This window comes from Canis lupus, chromosome 32 (assembly GCF_003254725.2).
Source record: "Canis lupus dingo isolate Sandy chromosome 32, ASM325472v2, whole genome shotgun sequence".
Taxonomy (NCBI): Eukaryota; Metazoa; Chordata; class Mammalia; order Carnivora; family Canidae; genus Canis; species Canis lupus.
This window is the reverse complement of record NC_064274.1, coordinates 29,271,931-29,294,369: the sequence shown is the minus strand read 5'-3', so window position 1 is coordinate 29,294,369 and position 22,439 is coordinate 29,271,931. Positions and strand designations below refer to the sequence as shown.

General features: G+C 35.5%; 1 protein-coding gene across 1 annotated transcript in view; it reads left to right on the top strand.

Annotated features, from left to right (window-relative positions):
* The window catches only part of COL25A1 (collagen type XXV alpha 1 chain), a 445,201-nt gene that overhangs the window by 305,885 nt on the left and 116,877 nt on the right, over nt 1-22,439 (top strand). Inside the window, exons 8-10 of the mRNA XM_035709664.2 lie at nt 12,726-12,785; nt 14,348-14,455; nt 16,656-16,691. Coding sequence (XP_035565557.1) covers nt 12,726-12,785; nt 14,348-14,455; nt 16,656-16,691 — 204 coding nt within the window. The remainder of the gene's footprint in view (nt 1-12,725; nt 12,786-14,347; nt 14,456-16,655; nt 16,692-22,439) is intronic.

Below are 22,439 nucleotides of genomic sequence, written 5' to 3'. Positions count from 1 at the left end.
CTCTTCCACATAACAACTCTTCAGTGATTTTATAGAAACAGTGAATGAAGCTTAAGGTTAAAATGAACCCAAAGCCCTTCTCGTCCAAACCTTCACTTGCTACATCCCTTAACAATAATGGTCCAGCATAAGTCTGAATATGACTTGCAGTGGTGGAGGCTGTTAGCCCCACATGCAGTTCTAAACTTACTTAAAATAGCTCTTATATCCCATCTCCTCTTCACCTGCTCCAGCCTCAGCTCCTTTATCCATTCTTCATGTGACAATCATGTGCTTCCTTACTATCTTGGTTATTCTCTGCAGATGTTTCTGTTTCTGTCCTTCTTAAAGTGTAATATCCAGAAATTAAACACATTAATGCAGTTTGACTAAGTGGGATGTAGCCTACCTGCTTCAGTTTACATTAGTATGGCCTGGAATTAGATGAGCTTTAAACTTTGGCAGTCGTATCATATATTGATGCATACGTTATTATCAACTTAAATTCCAAAGTCTTTTTTTCTCACTGTCACTAATCCTTAGCTCCTTGATTGTGTTTTTATATAGTTTTTAATTGGATCCAAACACGGTGCTTTACTTTTATTCCCATACTATTAGTATACTCTGTATTGTTGAGATTCTCTCTGGAGTCTGATTCTGCCATCCAACAAATACTACGTCTCTTATCTGTTGCATTTTTTGGAGATCTGAGACATAGATATAATGGCTCTATGGGTGGCCCAGTGGTTGAGTGTCTGCCTTTGGCTCAGGTCATGATTCCAAGGTCCTGAAATCTTTTTTTAAAAGATTATATATACATTCCCAGTCCTATATATACAGAGAGAGAGAGACAGAGACAGAGAGACAAAGACAGAGAGACAGAGAGACAGAAGACAGAGCGAGAGAGACCCAAAGTTTGAGAAGACTAATCCAATTCATTGATACCGATGTTAAGTGTTGAATGGATCAAGACTGAGAATATGAACTATGTGACCAATTAAGCAGTATTATGCAAGAAAATTGTTCAGTTGGCTATAAACCCACTATTTTTATTGGTTGTTAGTAAGGTTTCTCACTTTAGTATCTGAGGATAATATAAGAAACCTGGACATACCTCTTGCTATAATCTGATTATACATGTGTACCCATCTATTATTTTATCTATTTTAAAAGGAAATAAAGCAACTATTTTAAAACAGCACCTTTTTTTTTCATTTCATTTAATGTTTATTAAATTAAAAGACCATGTTATGCTTTGAATTAATTCTTATAATCTGTATTAATACTTAGTTTGACTTTTCCTTCCTTTGTTCTTTCTTTCTTTTCTTTCCTTACATTAAATTATGTACATCATAACAAAGGAAATCTTACAAAGAATAGGAGAGTGGAAGGAAAATTAAGGGCACTAATCATTCACAAATTGGATAATGATGACTTGGAAAAGCTGATTGTGGTAGTTCCTTTGAAAATATTTTTTTCTTAGTGACTTTTTTGCATCATTTTCCCAACATTTAATAACTTCTGCATTTTCTAAGTCAAGAAATATGGACAATTGTACAATTAATGTTGTGAAGCTTCATCCCAGTCGTGGAAAATGATAAATTATTCCTCCTTACTTCTATGTTCCATAATTACTGATACCCCTTATCACACAAGGAGAAAGGTTGACAGTGCCTTACGTGTAAATAAGTAATTTAATTCCAGTAACGATATGGTAGGCACACATTTTGTAATTTTTTAGCCAGATGTGGGAATCATAACAGTTGTGGCTGGTGATGTGGCACAACTGGTTACTTATCTGAGTAAACCAGATGCCACCTGATTTGTAAAATGTAAACTTTGTTTCTTGTGGGTACTGAGATTGGCGACCTACTGAAGAAAAAGATATCTATGAAATATATTTGTGTTTTGGAGCCTGGGCTATTGCTTTCAGATATTCTAAGACATCAGAGAAATAGTTTTCCTTGGCCTTACTTATGTGTGATATCATCACTTCATGTGCTCAAACACAGAAAGTGGTTATTCACTTTTTTTCTTTTCTAGCAAATAAGGCAAACATTTCATTTAATGTTTATTAAATTAAAAGATCATGTGCTTTGAATTAATTCTTATAATCATAGAAAGAAAAAATCTTGCTTCTGTTATATATGGCAAATTCCTTTTATAACTGGACTATTAAGTATATTTATTTATTTATTTTTAAAGATTTTATTTATTTATCCATGAGAGACAGAGAGAGAGAGAGAGGCAGAGACATAGGCAGAGGGAGAAGCAGGCTCCCTGCAGGGAGCTTGATGTGGAACTCGATCCCAGGACCCCAGGATCACAACCTGAGCCAAAGGCAGATGTTCAACCACTGAGGCACCCAGGTGTCCCTATTAAGTACATTTAAATAAAGAGAGAATTGACCCTAGCAGAAATTGCAGCTACATCTTCTTTGAGCCCTCATTTTCAGTCATTTACCAAGACAAATTATTATCTACTCTTAACATTTTTGCCTGATGTATTATTATCTAGATATTTGAAATTGGGAGGTAAAAAAGAAATTGGAGGTAAAAAAGTTTGAATATGATCAGTGTAGATGTTTCAAGTAAATTGTATGTGCAAATAAATACCACTTTTAAAGAGCAAATATAATAAGCATTATAGTATGTTGCAATTTAATATTAAAAGTTACTGCATTTCATTAAATAACATTATCATCAACCACAGTCAGGAAATTAAAACCAAAAAGTAGAAAGTTCACATTATGATTTCCAATATCCATATCATTATAAAGTTTAGATTTAATTTCACAGAAGTCAGGAAATTCTATTCTGAGATACCCAAAGAACCCATAACTTTCGCATAGATTACAACAGCCTCTTTCATTAGAAGCTCAAATCATGAGTCTCCTCCCAAATGGATCTATCACTATGGGATGCAGTACTTCCTTTTCAAAAAGGAATTACACCTTGTTCAGTTTTCCTCCTAGAGGTCCTGTATAATAATCACATTGTGAAGATTTTATGATTTAAGAACCGGTGCTCTGGATTACATGTAATTGAGGCACTGAGAACTTGTAACCCTTTCTTCAAAAGGTAATACAACAAAATAAAGTTCCTTCAGTCAAGTAACGGTATTATTTCTTTTCTGAAGCAAATCCTTTCTACACTTGTCTTGTTTCTAATTCAACATTCAAAGCACTAGATCAGAGACCTTTAACTGGTAGTCTGTGGTCCAAATCCTCCCTTCAAATGTATTCTTGTTTGGACTATAAAATTATTTTAAGTAAATTTGAATTGTTTACAAACATTTAATATCTGAAGTATTCATTTAAAAAAGAATCATTGGATTTCTGGCTTCTCTTGAAGCGTGTGAAGATGTAGCAGCCTCTGCTTTCACTTGGGGAAAAATTAGTTGAGTCCTCATTGTTTCCTTTTAGCCTGGGTTGTCTCCTGTTCAGCTAAATCTGCCCACTTCTTTCCGTCATAAACCTGTTCTTTTATCTATGTCATCGCCTGGTCCTTATAGTCATTTGAGTTTACTCCATAGGCACAAGTGACATCAAATATAAAGATAACTATAGGACATTCAAAAATGTTCTAAATTACAATCAATATTTTAGTTCGGTATAGAAACCTGCAAATTTCAGGGATACTTTCAAGCCACAGTCCGGTTTTATATAATTAAACTGCCTTTGGGAAAATACTAAAAATTTAGGGTGTAGGCTCAAGGGGGACATTAGAGAACAGGATCAGTTAAGAAGGTATCTAGAGTAGTTCTACTTCAAGTAACATTACTCTCTGATGAACTTGCCTAAGTACTCGGTTATCTTTTGGGGGGTCATATTGAAGAGCTCCATTATCCCAGAGGGCTATCAGACATTTGCTGTGGGCTCAAATTTATTTATGGGAGATGGTGACCTTCAGAGGTGGAGTAGGAAATACAAGGGTAACTCTCCACCCATTATAGCTGAGCCCTGTGGGACTCTCATCAGCTTTTATAGGTTGGCTTCCAGCAATCTACCTCTTTTGTGGAGGGAAGAAAAAAGGCTACCATCCAGAGAGCATGCCAAAAGAGTTTTAGAGTCAACTCAATCTAGTATCACACAAAGGAAGTTTGGCAAATACCATTAAGCCAGCCATTCAGGTTTTTAGGGAACAACAGGAGGCTTCTGATTTTTCTCCCAAAATGAAGATTGCAAAAAAAAAGTTGAATTTTTCTCACAGGCTACTGGTCAAATGATTATTTTCCCTTCAGTATAAGGTGCCCTGTCTGCTAATGAATCCTCTGTTTTCTTTATACTATCCTTTCCTGATATATGCTGTGCCCTCTCTCCCCAATGTAGACTGTTTCCTTTCAGAAAATGGATAGAGTAATATTCAAGTTGAGTTGTGTCCTTGACCTGGCACCCTCAGCTACAAGCACCCTTGGTTTTCACAGAAGCATAAATGCAAAATATTGTATTGCACACTATCATGATGCTGTACATCCTAGTGGGAAGATTCCTTGAGAATTAAAAGTTTATTAGTTTGGGCTCCATAATTAAGAACTTGTATTTCAAATGCAAATTGCATGAAATTCAGATGGGGTGGAATGTAAACTTACTTTTACATTATATTTTTTAAGTGGAGGTTGTTAAGCAAATCATTATGCAGTGTTTGGTAACCAAATGATGTTCTGAACAAGACTTCTGGAGGTTTTCTTTTTTTAATTTACTGAAAGAGCAACATTTTCATGGATCTTTTTTTTTTAATTACTTGCAAACATGCTAATTATAATGTGCTTATTTATTTTTAAAGCAATAAATTAAAAGCTATATGCTAGATAGCAATAAATTGGGATAGTTCTGATTAATATATAAAATTAAAATCATAAAAGTAAATATATCTTTAATTACTATAAGTTGGTTTAAATTATAATATATAATTCAGATTGCCATATATAATTCTAGATTTGTCAGACTAGATTATATTAACAAATTTTCTTGTTCAAAAATGAATTCATTGCCTTAACTTTTTAAATTTTACTACTCTTTCTATAATCTTTATTATGTTAAGGGAATCTTTGTCATCAACTTTGGAATGAGCTCACAATCCTTTCTCAAAATGCTCAGAGTCAAATGAGTTTCAGAATTTAGTTATTAGGCATTAGAAAGTTAATATTACTCATACATTGCATATTGTTTGACACCCTTACAGAGGCCTGAGGCACCCTATAATCAAACCATCCATTTTTGCAGTGAAACACATGCATGTTCACCCTAAGAAGAATTATTAGTGATCATAAATAGCCTCACATCTGTTCAAATAAGTTTTTGACACCAAACGAGATTGCTGCAAACTTAGAAAACCTAAGGAAGGAATGTTACTTTCAGAGACTTTGAATTTTGAGATTGCCGATAAGGGATCATGAACTAAATTTTGATTTTTAATCTGTTCTTAATTTTGCCAGGGTTGTCTTCCTCAAACCTACATATGGAACGGCACCTTTGTTTTGTAAATATTTCTGTGGCTTCCCTTACTTTCCCCTTTGAGCTTCTTTGAAGACCTTCTTTGAATACCTTGTCAACTTCTCCAGGCTCTTCCCTAAAAAATACGTGCTTCACCCCAACCAAACTCAACTTACCAGCAATCCCCACTTTCCACATCTTTGTTCACTGTATATCAGACTGGAATACCTTCTTCTCAAACCAGGTGCACACTCCACCTCAAATACCTTTATCCTAACCATCCTTCCTCCTGTGGCTCAAATCCCATCTTTTTAGGAGCCTTATTCCATTTCCCAATCAGAATGTGTTTAAATAGCCTACTGCCTGCCCCTTTAATTACAGCACTAATGTGGAATATTTTCCATATAGAATGATACTCTTGTGATAACTTGCCCTCCCCACTAGATTTAAACCCCACAGCTTTTTTTTTCTCACAGTAATTGGCATGCAGAATGTACTTAAGAGACATTTATTATATGAAGGAATGATTATTTTAGTTAACCTCACTCTCATTCTCATCAATCGGACCTCCCACAAGAATCCTACACCCCCTCAGCCATTGCCACTGCCCTTATCCTAACCTTTCCCACATGGAGAACAGCGCCTAGATCTCAAGGGAGTACCTAAAACAGGACCCAATCCAATCTTTGTATTCCAAGTATATATTCAGTATCTCTTTGGAAAAGAAAGATATATTTTCTCTTTAGTTTTAATATTCACCTTGATGATACTATCAGGAAGGAAAAGTATCAGTACCCTTTGAGAGTGACCAGGCACTGAGGGTCTGCATGGCCAATTCTGTTCTGCAGGTTTCACCTTAAATACCACTTCCTTGGGGACAGTCCTGCCTGACCAACTGACCTGGGTTAGGTCCCTTCCTGTGCACTCTCCTACTTTTTGTTCTGTTAGCAGTCATCACATTCGCTTTTGGGGTATGATTTTCAATCCAAAAACTCTGGTGAGTAAGCAATATGACTTAATTTTCCATAACAATTGGATTTCTGAATCTAATTTGATTTCTGAATCTGAATCTGACTTGATTTCTGAAGCTAAATCCTCCCTTCTTCTGAGCTGACAAAACAAAAAACAAACAAACATCACTTTCCTTGGGATTTCCATACTTTCCTCCTCCTTTTGGACTGACTCACACTTCTGAGTTCTTGTAGTATCAAAAGATTTGGGGTAGAAATTGAAGGGCACCTGGTCTTCAGTCATCAGTCTACACAGTTTGCTGCTGAGAAGGCAACATGGCTTGACTGACCTGCATGGGGTTTCACATATAGTGTGTTGCTGCTGCAGAGACCTGCTTCCCAGCAGCATTTCCAGGAAGCAACAATATCTTGCAGAAAAACATGGAAAAACGGCCATGTGACATGTGACACATCTAGATGCAAGAGACCATGGGCAACCTTGGGAAAGATTCCGCTGTATTAAGCATGGCACAGAAGGAGCAGAAATTTTCCTATGCCCCATAGACACAGCAGTGACACACTATATGTGAAGGGAGAGAAAAGGAGTGTATGTATCTCAAAAGAAATCCCAGTCACATTTGTAACTGCTTGTTTAACATCTGCTTTTCTTGGTTATCCTCTTAAGTTCCATGAAGCCTGGGATAAGGCTTTCTAATCTCAATGTCCAAATATTGCCTTGTTCCTAGTAGGATGCTATTAACTTCTTGATAAATGAATGAATAAATGGTAAAGAAATTCAGAAACTATGAAGGATTTAAGGAAAGTGTAATAACTAAGAGCATAGACTCTGGAGCAGGTGGTCAGGGTGTGAATCTTCTTTCTTCTACTTACAGTTAGATGGGCAAAACCCTTAACCGCTTCATGCCTCAAATTCTTCATCTGTCAAAGGGTTGTTGTGAGGATTACAAGAGTTAACGTTTGTAAAGCTGTTAGAATAATACCTGGCACATAGTATGTATCACGTGAATACTGACCATTGTCATTACCATCATCATCATTATTTATTATCTTTATTATGAGGAACCTCTAAGATGGGACTGTTCTCTTGATATTCGCTTCAGGAGTATTGTTCCAATTCGATGATAGCTAAATTTATATAAATAGAAATGACAATTTTATTTTTGTGCAGTCTCCTAGACTGCAAGGCCATTTTATTTTTCTTCCCTGTATCCCATGTCTACATTTCTATGGTTGCCTCAGAGCAGGACAATGCTTCTTTAAGAATCTTACCTCTTTTCATGGGCTCTCATCTTCTGTTGGCCTTTCATAGCTGTATATCTTTAGCAAACACTACAACACCTGGAATCTCTTATGAGATCATACATAACAAATAGAATCTTTTTCAGTATGTGTAGTTTAGGAAATTTTTCTTGTACTTTACACTTGCCAGTGTTGAAGTGTATCTGCCATCTTTCTTCTTATTCACAGATCTTTCGCAGTGTGTCTTTACTTAGCATTTTAGTAGCTATAGTATTTAATGACTTTTGTCAATGTATAGATTGTATTGTTCTCACTCTCTTCTAAATAATCTTCAAATTCAGATGTATCATTTATATGTTAAAATATACGTATAATTCCTGGAGTGAGTAGGATTAACATTTATGATAGAACCCAATAGAATGGAACTTAGGGTATCTATAAAAAAGAAAAATAACGTTTTGATCCAGTATTATATTCAACTTCGGAAGCTAGTTCTTCCCATAATTAATATTTCCATAAGCCAATCTTTTTCCATTGGTTGTAAATTCGGATTTTCATAAGTTCATGGTATTTGGTTATTCAAAGGGTTCTGTTGGCATTCAGCTTCATGTAGTTGATTTTTCTATTCAGACAAATTATACCATCTACTGCATTATGAAATGATTTAGCAGCAAATTCCTTTCTCTTAATTTCTTTTCTTTCCCAGTTTGTTTCCTAAGGATTCCTGCTGTTAAGCTAAAGTTATTCTTTTACCTAAATATTTTTGCATCCTATTACAATATTTCCCCATCTGGTCTCTCTTAGCTAGAAATCATTTTATCGACTTCTTGGAATATTCATCTTTATTTATGCTGTGCACATACCCACTGTAATGGTAATGTTATAGTGCATGATATATTTGGGGCTAGAAGAATCATGATACTATTTACATTATGGAGAAACTCAGGGATTTTCATTTCTCAGCATAACATATTTTTTCTTCCAATACGATTGGAAGGCTCCTGGTCCACCTTTATGTTTAAAATATAGTTTAATTTTTTCCTCCGTACCTCTACAACCTCAGATACACTCCCCTGTGCATATCAGTGAGCATCCACTGTTGGTGGCATTGGCCATTTTTAACGCCTAGATTACCTGTCAGTGCAACGGTGAGTAGAGGACTTCAGTTCATGTGCATTTATTTATACAGTACAATTAATAATGCAGTTTTCATTAATGAGTCATTTGCCTGTATAGGATTTTTATGAAAAAAAAAAAAAGAATTTTTATGAGGTGAGTTAGCATTCCTCCTGCTTCTACAAACACATTTTACTATTTCTCTTTGTAATTGCTTCTTCCTCTACTCATCCCTTAAATGGAAGTCTTTCCAAGAGTTGTCTTATATATCTGCTCTCTCTAGTCTCCTTACATGACTTCAGGAGGTTCTAAGACTTGTGATTCCCACCTATCTATTGACTTCTTATATGCATATCTAACAGCCATGCCTTGGTTCTTCATGGACACCTCAAATTCAACAGATCCCTAACTGAAATCATCATCCATACCTAACTGCTCCAGAAAACCCATTCTTTTCTAGTGTTTCCTCTACCATCCTCCATCGCTCGGACCGCTCACTTCCCCTCCTTCTCCCTTACGTTTTCAGCCAGACTACAAGTCTTGTGAATCTTGCCTTCTTAATATTACTTGAAACTATAGATTTGTCCCTCTCTAGTTCTTGGGCACAGTCCTCAACTAGACTATTTTAAGTAGATGGGGTCTCTGTCTTTATTTTTCCTCTTGCTATACAAAACCCCATTCCCTCATTCACATGGCTTGGGAAGTCTTCCAGGGTTCCTTGAACCTACCATTAGGTATACTTTTATTTACTTTGTAGCTCGTCTCCTTCATCAAAATAGTCATTTCTCCATGTGATTACTGCGTGCTTATTTTTTCCTATTTCTCCAGTAGACGTTGACCCCTGTGAGCTTGTGGTCAGGCTCACCATTCAATCCCCATACCTAGCACAGTGAATGCTGCACAGAAGGCACTCAACAAATACTTTTTATATATTGTTGATATTTCCAATATTCAAACTGTAAAAGTAGAAAGAAATTATAAACACATAAACTGTATGATGACAAAGTCTGGAATTAGAAGTTGTGTATTAAATTCCTGGCTCTAACATTGCCTTATAGAATGCTTTTGACAAAACACGAAGTTTTCTCACTATAATGTAATCATGTAACAGCATTACTGAGTATACAATAAATAATAGCATCTTGAATTTATGGCTTCTAAGTAGTTAGAAGCATATTTTATGAAATATTTATTTTTTCATCATTTCTTTGGGGTAGGCTTGCCTCTGTTTCTAGAAGGTAATGAAGGGACATAGAGCTCCTCCTATAATGATATCAAAACACTGGTAGAAGATGGTAACCTACTTCAGTGAATGTTCGGAAGATTTGTGAAGTAGTCTGAGTAGGCTCTGAAGAGGAAATGGGTTGTGTAAGGTAGTTTTACACTCTCATACATCCAATTTCTTAAGAATTCTAAATATTTGGTAGTGAGTATTGAACACATTATTTCAGCAATTCAGCTTATTCCTGGACTTTTTCTCCATGTTTTCCTGGAGTCACATTTTTTTTCCCATACCCAGTTGAACCATCTGTGTACCAGGCAAGTTTTCCAAGATGCAAAACCAAGTGAAATATGTCCGTTCCATTTATTTAGAAAGGACTATGACTAATGATACCGTGGGAAAAAAAATGGCATAGTTAACAAAAAAGTATACTCTGTGTGAACAGCCCAGGAAGCCTAACTGTTATGGCCACGTAAAGCCATGACTTATAGATAAGTATTCAGCACCAGTACTTTTCAAACTAGTTCTTCAAAGACTTTTTGTGGGAAGGAGAAGGTCAATTCAGTATCTACCTATAATCTAGAGGTATCCCCTGTGAGATGAGGTTCTCTACCACCATCAAACAGTAAAATTTTTAAAAATTTGTGTAAATTTTGCATTCTACCCCATAATATGACAATGTTTGTACATAAAAATATTTAAAATTATTTAACATTAATCAAACTTGAATCCTAAGGAAGATATGCCATATTTATTACTGCCTAAAGTAACCCTATCCACCACCACCACCCCTCAACAATGGCATGTACCCTTTAAGCATTATCCCGGTTTGAAAAGCACATGGTCTTATGGTCTTATGATATTGCACCCCAGGCCATGGGCTTTTTGCTAGAATTTAAGAGAATTCTTCCACATGTCTCTTTGTACTCTGCTACATATAAGCTTCTGAAGTCCTTTTGCCTAGCTCACTAATAAAATCTTTAAAATGTAGCTCTAAGCACCTAATTGGTAGCATTTTCTGCAGTTAAGATGATTGAAGAATATAAAATCAGCTTCCTCAAATAGAGATTTTCTGTTTGATAAAAAGGATCTGTCTGAAGAGAGAATTACCTATTCACTTCCCTCTTTAGATCTCGTTAACACTGGAAACCGAACTAAGAAGTTATAAAACTAATGCTTTTTGTGAGCATTTAGAAAATATGATCAAACAACAAGCTGGTCATGCTCAGATATGAGTACAAGAAGTGAGTTATTTATATATTCAAATTTCAAAACATTTGTAAGGCCTACCATGTGTGCTGTTAAAAAGCTTTTAATTTTAAATTATTTTTGTTAGATAATCCTGTTCAAAGTGACATTATGATTTATCGCCACTAGTCAAGATCCTGATCCCTCGTAGACTTCTTGTTTGTATCTGTTTTTGTTCTTTGTTACATAAATATGAGATTTATATATAAAATTCTGACTGTGTAATATAGGGCTAATGAGTCACAGATGGGAAGATGCTGGCACATTACCATCTAATAACATTTTAAACTCATATTCCATAGTAAAACAAAAGCAAATTGTACACATCTGTTTTCCAACTTGTAGAATTTCTGAATTTGGGTAGCGTCTATGTTTCAAGGACTTTTACTTAGAAGAAAAAGAGGATACAAGTCACCTCAAAATTACCTAGACACTAAATAGCCTTATCAGAAAGGATATGGCAAAACAGATAAGATTTCCTCTACTTTGCTTCCTGAAAAGTCCCAGGCCTAAAGAATGCAAATCAAAAGCATTAGGGCTAAAGAGATCTCTTCATACCAAAACATAATTTTATTGGTTCTCTTAAAAAGAAAAATAAATCCCAAATAAGGAGGAAATAAGAGGGAGAAAAATATGCCATGATTAATAAAATTGAAAAACTAGAAACTTACTGACCTTTACTAAAAATATTCTCAGAATAGATTTGGGTGGAAGAGGGGAAGGGCAATGAGGAGGGAAAGTCTAGGAAGCTTGTAAACACCTGAGGCCATGTAAGCTGTGGTTGCTATTTATTTTATTTGTATGATAAACATGTTCTGTGTGAAAAAAGATTGGAATAAAAGGCTCCAATATCTCGTGTTGTTGAAAAAGTGCAAGTTCTCTCTCAGATCTACCCAATAAGCATTATGCTTATTAACATGAGTTAGTACAAGTTAGTGAAGTACCAGCCTCTAAAACATCTTTCCCCTGTTTTCCCTGGTTAAGGAATTCAAAACCACTTCTCTGCTTCAAGGGGTTGTGTGAACTGTCAAGTTCTTTTGGAAAAATTATGTGACAGAAGTGATTACTGCAGAGTGTGACCATAAATCCCTCTGACATAAAATACGCATGTTATAAGAGACAGATTTCCATCCACCACCTCTGCAGGAATTCCTGAAACAGAAAAGACCTGAGAATCTTCTTATGATTGGAGAGAGAAATTTTGATATGTGGGTGGTAAGACTATCTTCTGTGAGGCAGAGTGCATTTATTCTGAGGAATATTTATGATCAGACTGCAAAATTCTGTTCACTGTTGTCCAAAAAAAATGTAATACGTGTCTGTCCTGAGTTGTAAACAGACTATCATTGGAGGGAGATTATAGTGTGTCTGATTTCCCGTACAGTATGTCAAACAAGTCAAGACTTAGAGTGAGGACAGGGTGGCATTAGATACATTCTTGTTCTGTTTGTCCATCAGTGGAATGTCTGTGTGACGTTTTGTGTCGTGTTGTTTTGGTGCTGTCCCACGTCCTTAGGGTCTGCCAGGCTTCCCCACAGTTGCTGCTCTGCACAGTAATCAGATCCTCACCGTCAAGGTTTGTGGTTGGCACCCATGCTACTCAGTCAGAGCCCGCAATCAGCATAAGAGTGAGCAAGAACAGCTAAATTGGCTTGCCAAGTCCAGTTGTTCCCATTCACCATATGCATTGAGTTATTGGATCCTTGGGACCTCACCTACATCAACGAGGTCAAATATCTATTGAGAAGGAGAATCTTGAACATATAAGAGAGAAGGATGTTGAAGTCGAGCAAGGATAATGAAGAGAGGCAGCATGGCTATCTAGGACTGTGCCATATCTCTATGGTTTAATTTGAATGCAAGCCAAAACTGTGACATTTTTTGGTCAATTAAATAATCCTCAGTATTCTGGACTTGGGGTGTTTGTAAAATGGAAGTCACGTTCATGCCACGTTATGCTGGTTGACAAGTCTGACAGAAATTGAACTGGTGCTTTGTCTCTAGACTTTCTGCTCAATGTGCAGGATGCAGGTGATGGGAGCTTTCCTGCTTCTTTAATAGACAATATTAAAGAGGCCTAACACCCACATCAAAAGGATGGGATACAAAAAAGTTTCCTCTCTAACTAAAAATCTGGCCTGGCCATCCCGTTTTAGGATTATCTTTCTTTCAAGAAGAGCCAGACAGTCTGATGTCAGACACAAACACCAGTTCCATTTTGTTTAATGATCATTATAAGTCTAATGTGTATATCTTTATTTCTTTCTTGGGGCCTTCTGATGTCTATTCTCCAATTCTCTCACCTCTGAACTTCAACCTTTGACCTCACCTGACTGATCAGATGGTGTTTCCTAAAATCAATCATGGGTTTCTCTCTGCTGATCAGCAGCTCATTAAACGCCGCCTCATTAAGGTAGTGCTTATTCTTGCTCAAGTCTGATTTCTTCTTAACATTCAGTATTACTCCATTTACTGTTGCTTTACCATTTGTCTCTCATGGGTGGGGGTATTTATTTGGAAATATCCTAGAGCAAAAAGATGTCTAGGGAGCTGCATTTGCTTGAAAATGGATATGGAAGTACCAAAGTAAAAAGGTATAGAATGCCTAAGTTTTTCTTAATTAAAAAAAGAAAGGCAGCTGAAATTATATCCAGTAATAGACCCAGTTTCTAAGCTCTCTGGTTTTGGTAATTTATAAATTATTATACAGTTTGACAAGAGCTTGTATGTTTAATTTTATAGGTTATGAAAAAGTAAACACATTTGTCCAACTACAGATGCAGCCATTTTATGAAACAAGGTCGCTGTAACTGATGCAGCATTGTCATGAATCAAGTTATACAAAAGTTTTACACCAGCTCTGAATATCATGATAACTTACAACTATTTCCAAGAGCTGAGAGTGCTGGTTCCTGAGCCGCTTTGATTTTAATAGCATCTACTCAGCTCACCCAGCATGAATATTTATTTGCTCCCTGCTGGCAGGCAAATTGCCTACAGGCTTCATGTTTCTGATTGTTCTGGTTCTTTTCATAAGTGTAAATGTGGATTAGATAATACAAATTTAAAGTGTTGAAAAGAAGACCTGGGTCTTTATTTTTCATGGTCATTGTTGGTCTTTTCCTTTCTTCATTCTAGGGTGACCAAGGACAGGCTGGGCCTCCAGGACCTCCAGGCCCCCCTGGCCCAAGAGGGCCTCCAGGGGACACAGGGAAAGATGGCCCCCGTGGAATGCCAGGAGTGCCTGTGAGTTACATGTTGGGTCTGATCCTTTTAGGGGCTTTTAAGGGCTGAGAACTGGGATGGAGTGTGGTAAGGAGGGGCCATAGGGTTAAGAGGTTTCAGAAAGTGGGGTGATAGTCCCCAAGCAGAGAGGGCACTGCCCACATAATTCTGCTTTACGGCTTAATCCATGGGGAACCCACATGAACCCAAAGAGAGACTTGGAGAAGGCAACAGGAGTACATCAATGTCTTTGGCTTAAATGGGAGAATAGCTAGGTGAGAGATTGGTAACATTCTCCAAAGTATCAATGGCAGAGACAATAAAGTTCCACATGACTTAATGGAAAATGAAAGAGGTTAATCTTTTTAAAGTTTACTCCCTTATAAATAAATTGACCAAAAAAAGAAAAAAAATTGCTAATAAAACAGTATGGTTTGAGTATCATTTGTCCTTTATATGTGAAGCTTGTTAATAGAAATGATTTAAAAACAATCTCAATACTTAGATCTCAGTACTTAGTTACTAAGATGGATTAAATGTCCATAATACAGAAGTATAAGACACTAAATTTACTTTTATACTGTGGTCCTAGGACTTGAAATTCCAATTTACTGATGAATTAATTTATTTATCTATTGCTTTGACTTATTTTCATGAGTGTTTTCATAGCACAAAATAATGAAAATATCCAACAAAGTAGAATGTTTTTTAAATTAAAGAATAAAAAATTAAAAAATAATCAAAGTTTTGATATATTTCATTCATATATCCATATATTTACGTATATTTTATATCCATTATATTTTTCAGAGTCATTCTCTTTGTAAGACTATAGGGTACTGTTTTCTGACTTTCCTGAGACAACTTTCTTGTAAACTCCATTTCCCTTTCTTGAAAATGGCTGTTAATTTGTCATATGAAATGAGAGATTGACTCTCAACCTATGATTTGTTGGTCGCTTAGGAAGGCTTTCACTGAACCATCAAAGGTAGTGGTTTCATCTTGAAACTGTCTTCGAAGGTTTCACTTTTTCTTGGGATGATATCCCAAAGGATAGAGACAGCACACCTTTAGGGATATTTAAAGCTCCCCAAATAATTGCTGGTTGCCAAGAAAGATATAATGAATATTTCCTCAACTAAGAAGAACAGTTAAAACCATTCTGATGGTACAAAATCAGTCCGCTCATTGGGTATACTCTACAGAAAATTCAAGGTATAGATTATTTTCAAGAAATTAGATAAAAGTAAGGTATGATGACAACCTGTAAATAATTTAAAAGTATGTCATCCTTTAAATAAATATAGCTTAGTCATCAGAGTAAAAAATAGAGATTTTTACACAAAAAGTATGAACAGGTTTTTTTTTTTAATTCCACAGAGAAATTGAACCAGATTTATAGTCCTGAAGTTAATTTTTATATACCATTGTAAGCACTAGAAAAATGTTTTATAACAAACAGAAATACTTATTTTTAAAGTCCAACAATTTCTATAGATATCGACATTACAAGAATGGTTTTTCCAAAAAATGTCTGTTGCCAATGACTAACAATATAATAATATGACAACATTATAAGGAATTTTGTATGAATCTGGGTGTTAGAAAACTATGACAGTGGTATGATATAGCACAGAATTCTGTGTATTTTAATGTATACTGTTAATTTTAAACATGTTACTTCTGCCCTCATTAATCCTGGAAAACCAAAATTCAAAATCAATCTTTGCTCGTTTTATTATTTAATTTCTGTACTAAGAGTAGTTGTCTCTCTGTCCTGTATATGGAAGTTCTGAGTTCTCATAAGGAGGCCCAGGTTATCATCTTTATGTCATCATAAACAGAACATAATAAATGAGATGTTACTGAAATAACAATTAAATTTTCTAGAACAAAAAAAAATAATTTCTAGAACCATTCAATGACTTACGATATAATCACTCCTACTAGTTTTATTTAGAACACATTCTTGGCATAATTCTTAAGTCTCTGCTATAATCTAGACTCATTTTATTAAATCCTAAAATGTTTATAAAGTGAATTTGAAGAAAGAACTTGGCTCTCTTTTCATTGCATTATGTTTGCATTTCTCTACTTAGCCTGAAAAGTATATTTAACATTCATGCACCCCAGTGGGTATTATGAAAAAGAAAAAAGAAAGGTTGAAATTGCTTTTTAATGTTTATAGCATTAATAAAAACTATCACTATTCTTTTTTAAGGGTGAACCAGGGAAACCAGGAGAACAAGGCTTGATGGCAAGTATCTCAATTTCTTTTCCTAAACTAAAAATAATGGAAGTCCAAATTATTCAAAACTGTGGTCCAGATTATGCATAACAAATGTATCATCGTATGACCTTTAACAAAAAGAGTGTAAATCAGTAAAAGTGAAAAAGGAATGTGGCCTATTATATGATAAAGGTCACAGGACAACACATCCACAGAACTAACCCAGTGGAAAAAGTGGGAGATTTTAGTTGGGAGAAATGAGGAAGGTCAAAAGATAGAATTTGCTTTATTCAAATGCTAAATTCAGAGATATGCATATTAGCTTAATAGGAATGAGTTTCAAAGGAATGAGTTTTCAAAGTTTTCAAAAATCACATTCAAAGGAATGTGACTAATTGTGAATTAATATAGTGAGCATTCCACAGGGATCCAAGAAGTTTTTGTTGTTGAATGGGTCCATCCAGAAGGAAACAGTTGTGCCTTCTTGGTCCCTGTCATTAAAAAAGATCATGAAATGTTTCCACATGAACTTGCCCGTAGACATGCATGTCCCATTCCTCATTATTTGTTTATCCTTTGCCAGTGAGAGAGAAGTTGGGGCAGCTTGCTGAGCCTTGAAGAGTAGAATTCCTTCAACTGCCTCTTCTTGTCTCTTCCTTCCTATCTCTGGAGCCACATTTCTGACCTATTTTATGACATGAATAATATTGGGGAACACGGGCTGACATTCTAATAACCTAGATTCCAGAGGACAGCTAAGTTTTACACTTGTCCTGGGTGCAGTGATCACAATAAGTTTGATTATGTACCTTATACACAATTTGCAGCACGCAGCTTACAGGTGTTTAGGGTCTAACATTTATTTTTAAAAATTAATTAGCTAGGTCCTAGTGCAACTAACACACAGGAATACAGCAGTTGGTCAGGAATTAAAACAAATGTGTGAATGGGTTGAAGGTTAAAGGCTACTCCCTGAACAGGATGTCTTTCAACAGCTCTCCTGGGGAGAAACTCACCAAGCCATAGTCCTAGCCTTGGTGGAGTTGGCTTTGAAACATCACTGGTGAAAGGAAAGCACCCTGAAATGGAGTCTGATTCCCCCCAACCACTTGGAAATTCTTTGTTCCCAACCTATGATATCAAGAAAGAGACTTGATTCAGATGACTTGAAGGTGCGGGCACTATAATGGATTCTTTTAAAAGAAAATAAAATGAAAGAAAAACAACAAAAAAGATAGTATGTGAAAATTAAATAAAACACATGTCATCAGTGGTAATTTGGGGTACAGCATTAGTTCTCAGGGTAACAGGGTCACATGGAGTGAAGGATTCTTAGGAAACTACAATATAAATTTTGAAACTGCATTAAGCAACTGAGTGCAGCTGTAATTTCTGTCCTAGATGATGATCAAAACAGTTCTCCCAAACATTCTTACATTGAAAGCTATTTGGTATTCATAGGAGCCCATGTTTGCCCCCAGGTATGTGCATTCTCCTCAGATTTTTATCATTGACATTGGCTTTCTACCTTGATGCCCAATGCAGAATCCTAGTAAACCAAATTTTAAAATAAAGTGGATTTTTAGGGAATTAAAATCTTATCTTCCTTAAATTCATGCATATACTCTAGAATATACCACGTGAATCACAATCTAATGTCATGTCTCTACAATTCCTAACTTAATGTCATTAAATATAAATGTTTCACTGGTCCTAAATGAATTATGTGATTATCTTAGTTTGCTTTGATTTCTCATTTCATATAGCAACTTTTCAGGTGAAGATGATCCTGGATGTTTTGTGTGTGTATAAACTTTTACTTATCTTTAAACTCTTCTGATTTAGTTCATATGATCTTTTCTAGAATGCAGCTAAGAAAGTTAATTGAAATCACAAACATTCAAAGGATATGTGTAATGTAATGATCTTCTAAAGTGCTGTATTGTTTTTAAAGATATAAAACTCTTTTTTAAAAGAAAACCTCCATAATATATGTAAAGAAAAGTAAACAAATCACAAGTATACATCTTAATGACTTTTCACAGTGAGCATAACTATGGAACCACAAACTGGAGCAAGAAGTAAAATATTAGCATATCCCAGAAACCCCCCTTTCCCCTCCAGTCACCATCTGCCTCTTCCCTAAGTTCACCACCATTCTGACTTCTGCCACCACAGATTAATTCTGCCTGCATTTGCATTTTATATTAATAGAATCATACAGTATGTAAACTTTTGTGTCTGGCTTCTTTCGTTCAACATTATATTTGTGAGATCATCCACCTCTGTTTTAATAGCCTTCACAGCTGCTTAAAAAAATTATGAGGAAGAACCTTACTTCCTTGACTAACCCGTTAAAACTACATCACTCAAATGGCAGTAAATGAATGAATAGTCTGTCTGACCCTGGGCAAGTCACTTAACCTCTCAATTTCTCATCTGTAAAGAAAGGATAATAACACCCTCTCTGCCTCCCTTATAAGGTTGCCAAAGATAAATGCAATAAATTAGGGGAAAGCACTTTAAAATATATAACGAAGAAGTATATGAGTGTGTTATTATTATTATCACTCAGTTGTTCCCCCTAGAGTAAATTACAGGTGAACACGGATTTATATAACAGATGTATTCCTGTAAAGTTCTGTATGAATCAGATTTTCATAAATCAACATATCTTAAATGTTCTGGGGAATTTTGCTATTTAAAGCAATCCCATTCAGAGTCTTTTTTGTAAAGCAATATAATCCTCTAATTCCTCTTCCCAGCAAACTGAATTTTTATATCTTATATTTGCTTAAAGTAAAATATTTCTATGATTTAAAAAACTATCATTTTCAAAAACACTAGTTATATTTGTTAACTTAAATATCACCTATGTATTTTAAACCATTTCAAAGTAAGAAGAGGATTCTCGAAAAATAATAGCAGTTTTCATAGGAGGAAAACTTCTTTGGAAATTTTTTTTCTTTTAAATATTACGTGTGTGTGTGTGTGTGTGTGTGTGTGCACATGCACTCTTGTGCTTATGTGTGTTTTGAGTCGAAGTCTGGTGGGGAGAAAAGTACATTGCATCAGTAGTTCTGACCACAAAACTGCTTAGGAATATGACTATAGTCTGATCTTTTTTACTAAGCTATAACATATAGGCAGTAATTCCTAATTCATCTATCTCACTGGGTTATAGTGTGAAGCAAGTGAAATAGTAATAATATGAAAATGTTTTATGAACTACAGAGAGTTCCATAAACAAGAAGTATTACTGTTAAGATGAATCCCTGCTGACATAACTTAGCATACAGAAAGGCCACTTTGTGAAATGTAAGGGCCAAGAACAGTGTGATTATGGCTCTCAGTTAAATTTCAATCTATCAAATACTGTGATTGATAGTGCAATTTATTTCTTTGGTCCAATTTGCTGTTGTCTCTCTCTTTTTTATTTTTTATTTTTTGGCCTTATCATCTTACATTATCAATTTTTCATGACAATCCTCTTATCATCCTCTAGTTAAAGCAAGAAAAGCTAATAAAAAGCATGGCTCTTCTCTTTTCCACAGTATGCAAAACTCGTTGCATTTATTGCTGTGTATTGCGGGGGAGTGTTTGCTTATAAGAGGGTTTTGAGAGGCACTGGAGAATTTTTTAAAGTGTAAAATGTCTCTTATGATGAAATGAAAAAGCTGGGAATGCTCTAAAATTAGCTCTTACAAAACTGTTTATGAGTGTGTCAGGTGGGGAATTAGTTTTCATAATCCGGGGTATATATTTTATATTGCAAAAATAATCATCTGAAGATTAACAGCATCTCTGATAGAATAAAAAAGAAGACCTGCAGCTCAAGCAGTTCCACATTTATTTAATCCTGCTGTGCATCTATTCTGTAAACATGACCTTTGGGTTTTCTGAGAAGTTCAGGATGAGATTTTAAAAGACAGAATCTTGAGCTAAAATAAATTGGACTCCATTTAAATAAGAAGAGAGACGCTCTGTCATAAAACTAGACCCAAGAATCAAAGTAAGGACTGACCACAATTGAAAGCGTTAACATTCTGAACCCTAGCGCAACTGATCTTTATTTTTCAAGTTCTTCAGAGGTTTAAATAGTTGTTGGAATAGTATTTTTGAAGTTAGCTTTTCTTTTGATATTCTTACTATTTCCTTCTTTGGCAAATGTAATAGAAGCTCTCAAAAGCATAAAAGATAGATGTTTTATAAATATCTATTCATATGCCAACTCATCCCAGTTTCCTAGAAATTATTTCTTGGCCCAAAGTGTTTACATCTAAGGCTTTGTAGACCAAATCACTCTCTCTACTCTGAATCCCTTCATCCCTCACTCTCCTCCTGAATATGTGCAAACTCCATAGCATATCCATTTATCTCTTTCTGAGTTATAAGAGTACTTGAAATATCATTCACCAGGCCCTAGTGGTCTCAGAGATTTTTTTTCAAAACTCAGAAAAAATTCTGCTGTTACTGTTCCTTAAAGTAAAATTTGTACTTATGTCTGAACAGGTTATAGATATTTTCAATTTATTTTAATTTTGCCTGCAAACACATTTATTACATTAAGGTCAAGTGAATATAATGCATTTAATGTTAGCTAATAACATAAGCATCAATCATTGCTTCCGCTTCATTTAAAATAAAATTGAAATAACCAATATGTGAAGGTCTACTTTAAATGTATTTAGTTATAATGCATTGCTATCCCACATCTAAAACTCATCATTTTACTTAATTGTACTTTGCTCTGCCAACTGTCTTGATCAGCAGGATGGCAGACATGGGAAAAAACAGCAGGCTTCTCTTTGTGATTTTAATCCTGGCAGAGAAAGCAAAACCCCAAACCTTCAAATCACAAATAACAAAAATGGCCAAAATCATCCTAGGATATTTAGCTATTATACTAGATATTAACAATTGAATCTTGTTCAATAAAACTGCATTTACTAAAGTTGTCCACATTGCCTGCTGGGATGCCTTAGCAACCATTCTAATGCTTTATTATCCTCACTTAATTGATTGTCCATGAAGTACAAGTGAATGCCACAACAGCAGAGTCCTTCCCATCTCCTTGGTGCTTTTGTCCAGAGCCTGTAATGTTTGGTTTTCCAAATGGACCAAGAGAAAGTAGACAAATAATGCCTTCTTCTCCTGGTGCTGTCCCACTGCCCTGTCCAGTTGCCTGACTGAGGAACTCACTTTGGATTCTCAGGTGTGTGGATGTCTACAGAAGTGTTGAAAAGTCACCTTGTTGTGGTAGTAGAGCGTGCTGTTTAACATTTCTTAAAAGTTGGCTCAGTGTCTCAGAAACAAAAAGTCAGCTTTTAAGGGAGCATTTTCAGTAGTGGTTAAAGAACACAATCAAGTAACAGAAGTATGAAAAGACAGTCTACAAGGCTGAATAGATTACTGTCTGTATTCTTTATTTCATTTTGTTGTTCTTAACAATCTCTAGGATGTACATCAGCTCTATTTTTAACTATCTTACCCTGGTTCCAATTAAGTCTAGTAAGCTATATCATATTAGACAATGTGTTGAAATATTTAAAAGGCATAAACCAAACTAATAAATTGGCAAATAAGATATGTTCTGTCTTATGACCTTCACAGGTAAGTCCTCATAGTGACTTGGAAAGTGCAAATGCAAAATTGTGCTCCTTGGAGATCTAAGCCAGAGTGTGGCGGCAAGCAGAGAGCTATATATAACCCAGTCCCAGCCCCTAGCCCTGGCCTGCTCCCCTTCCCTCCCACACCTATCTCATCCTTCAACTT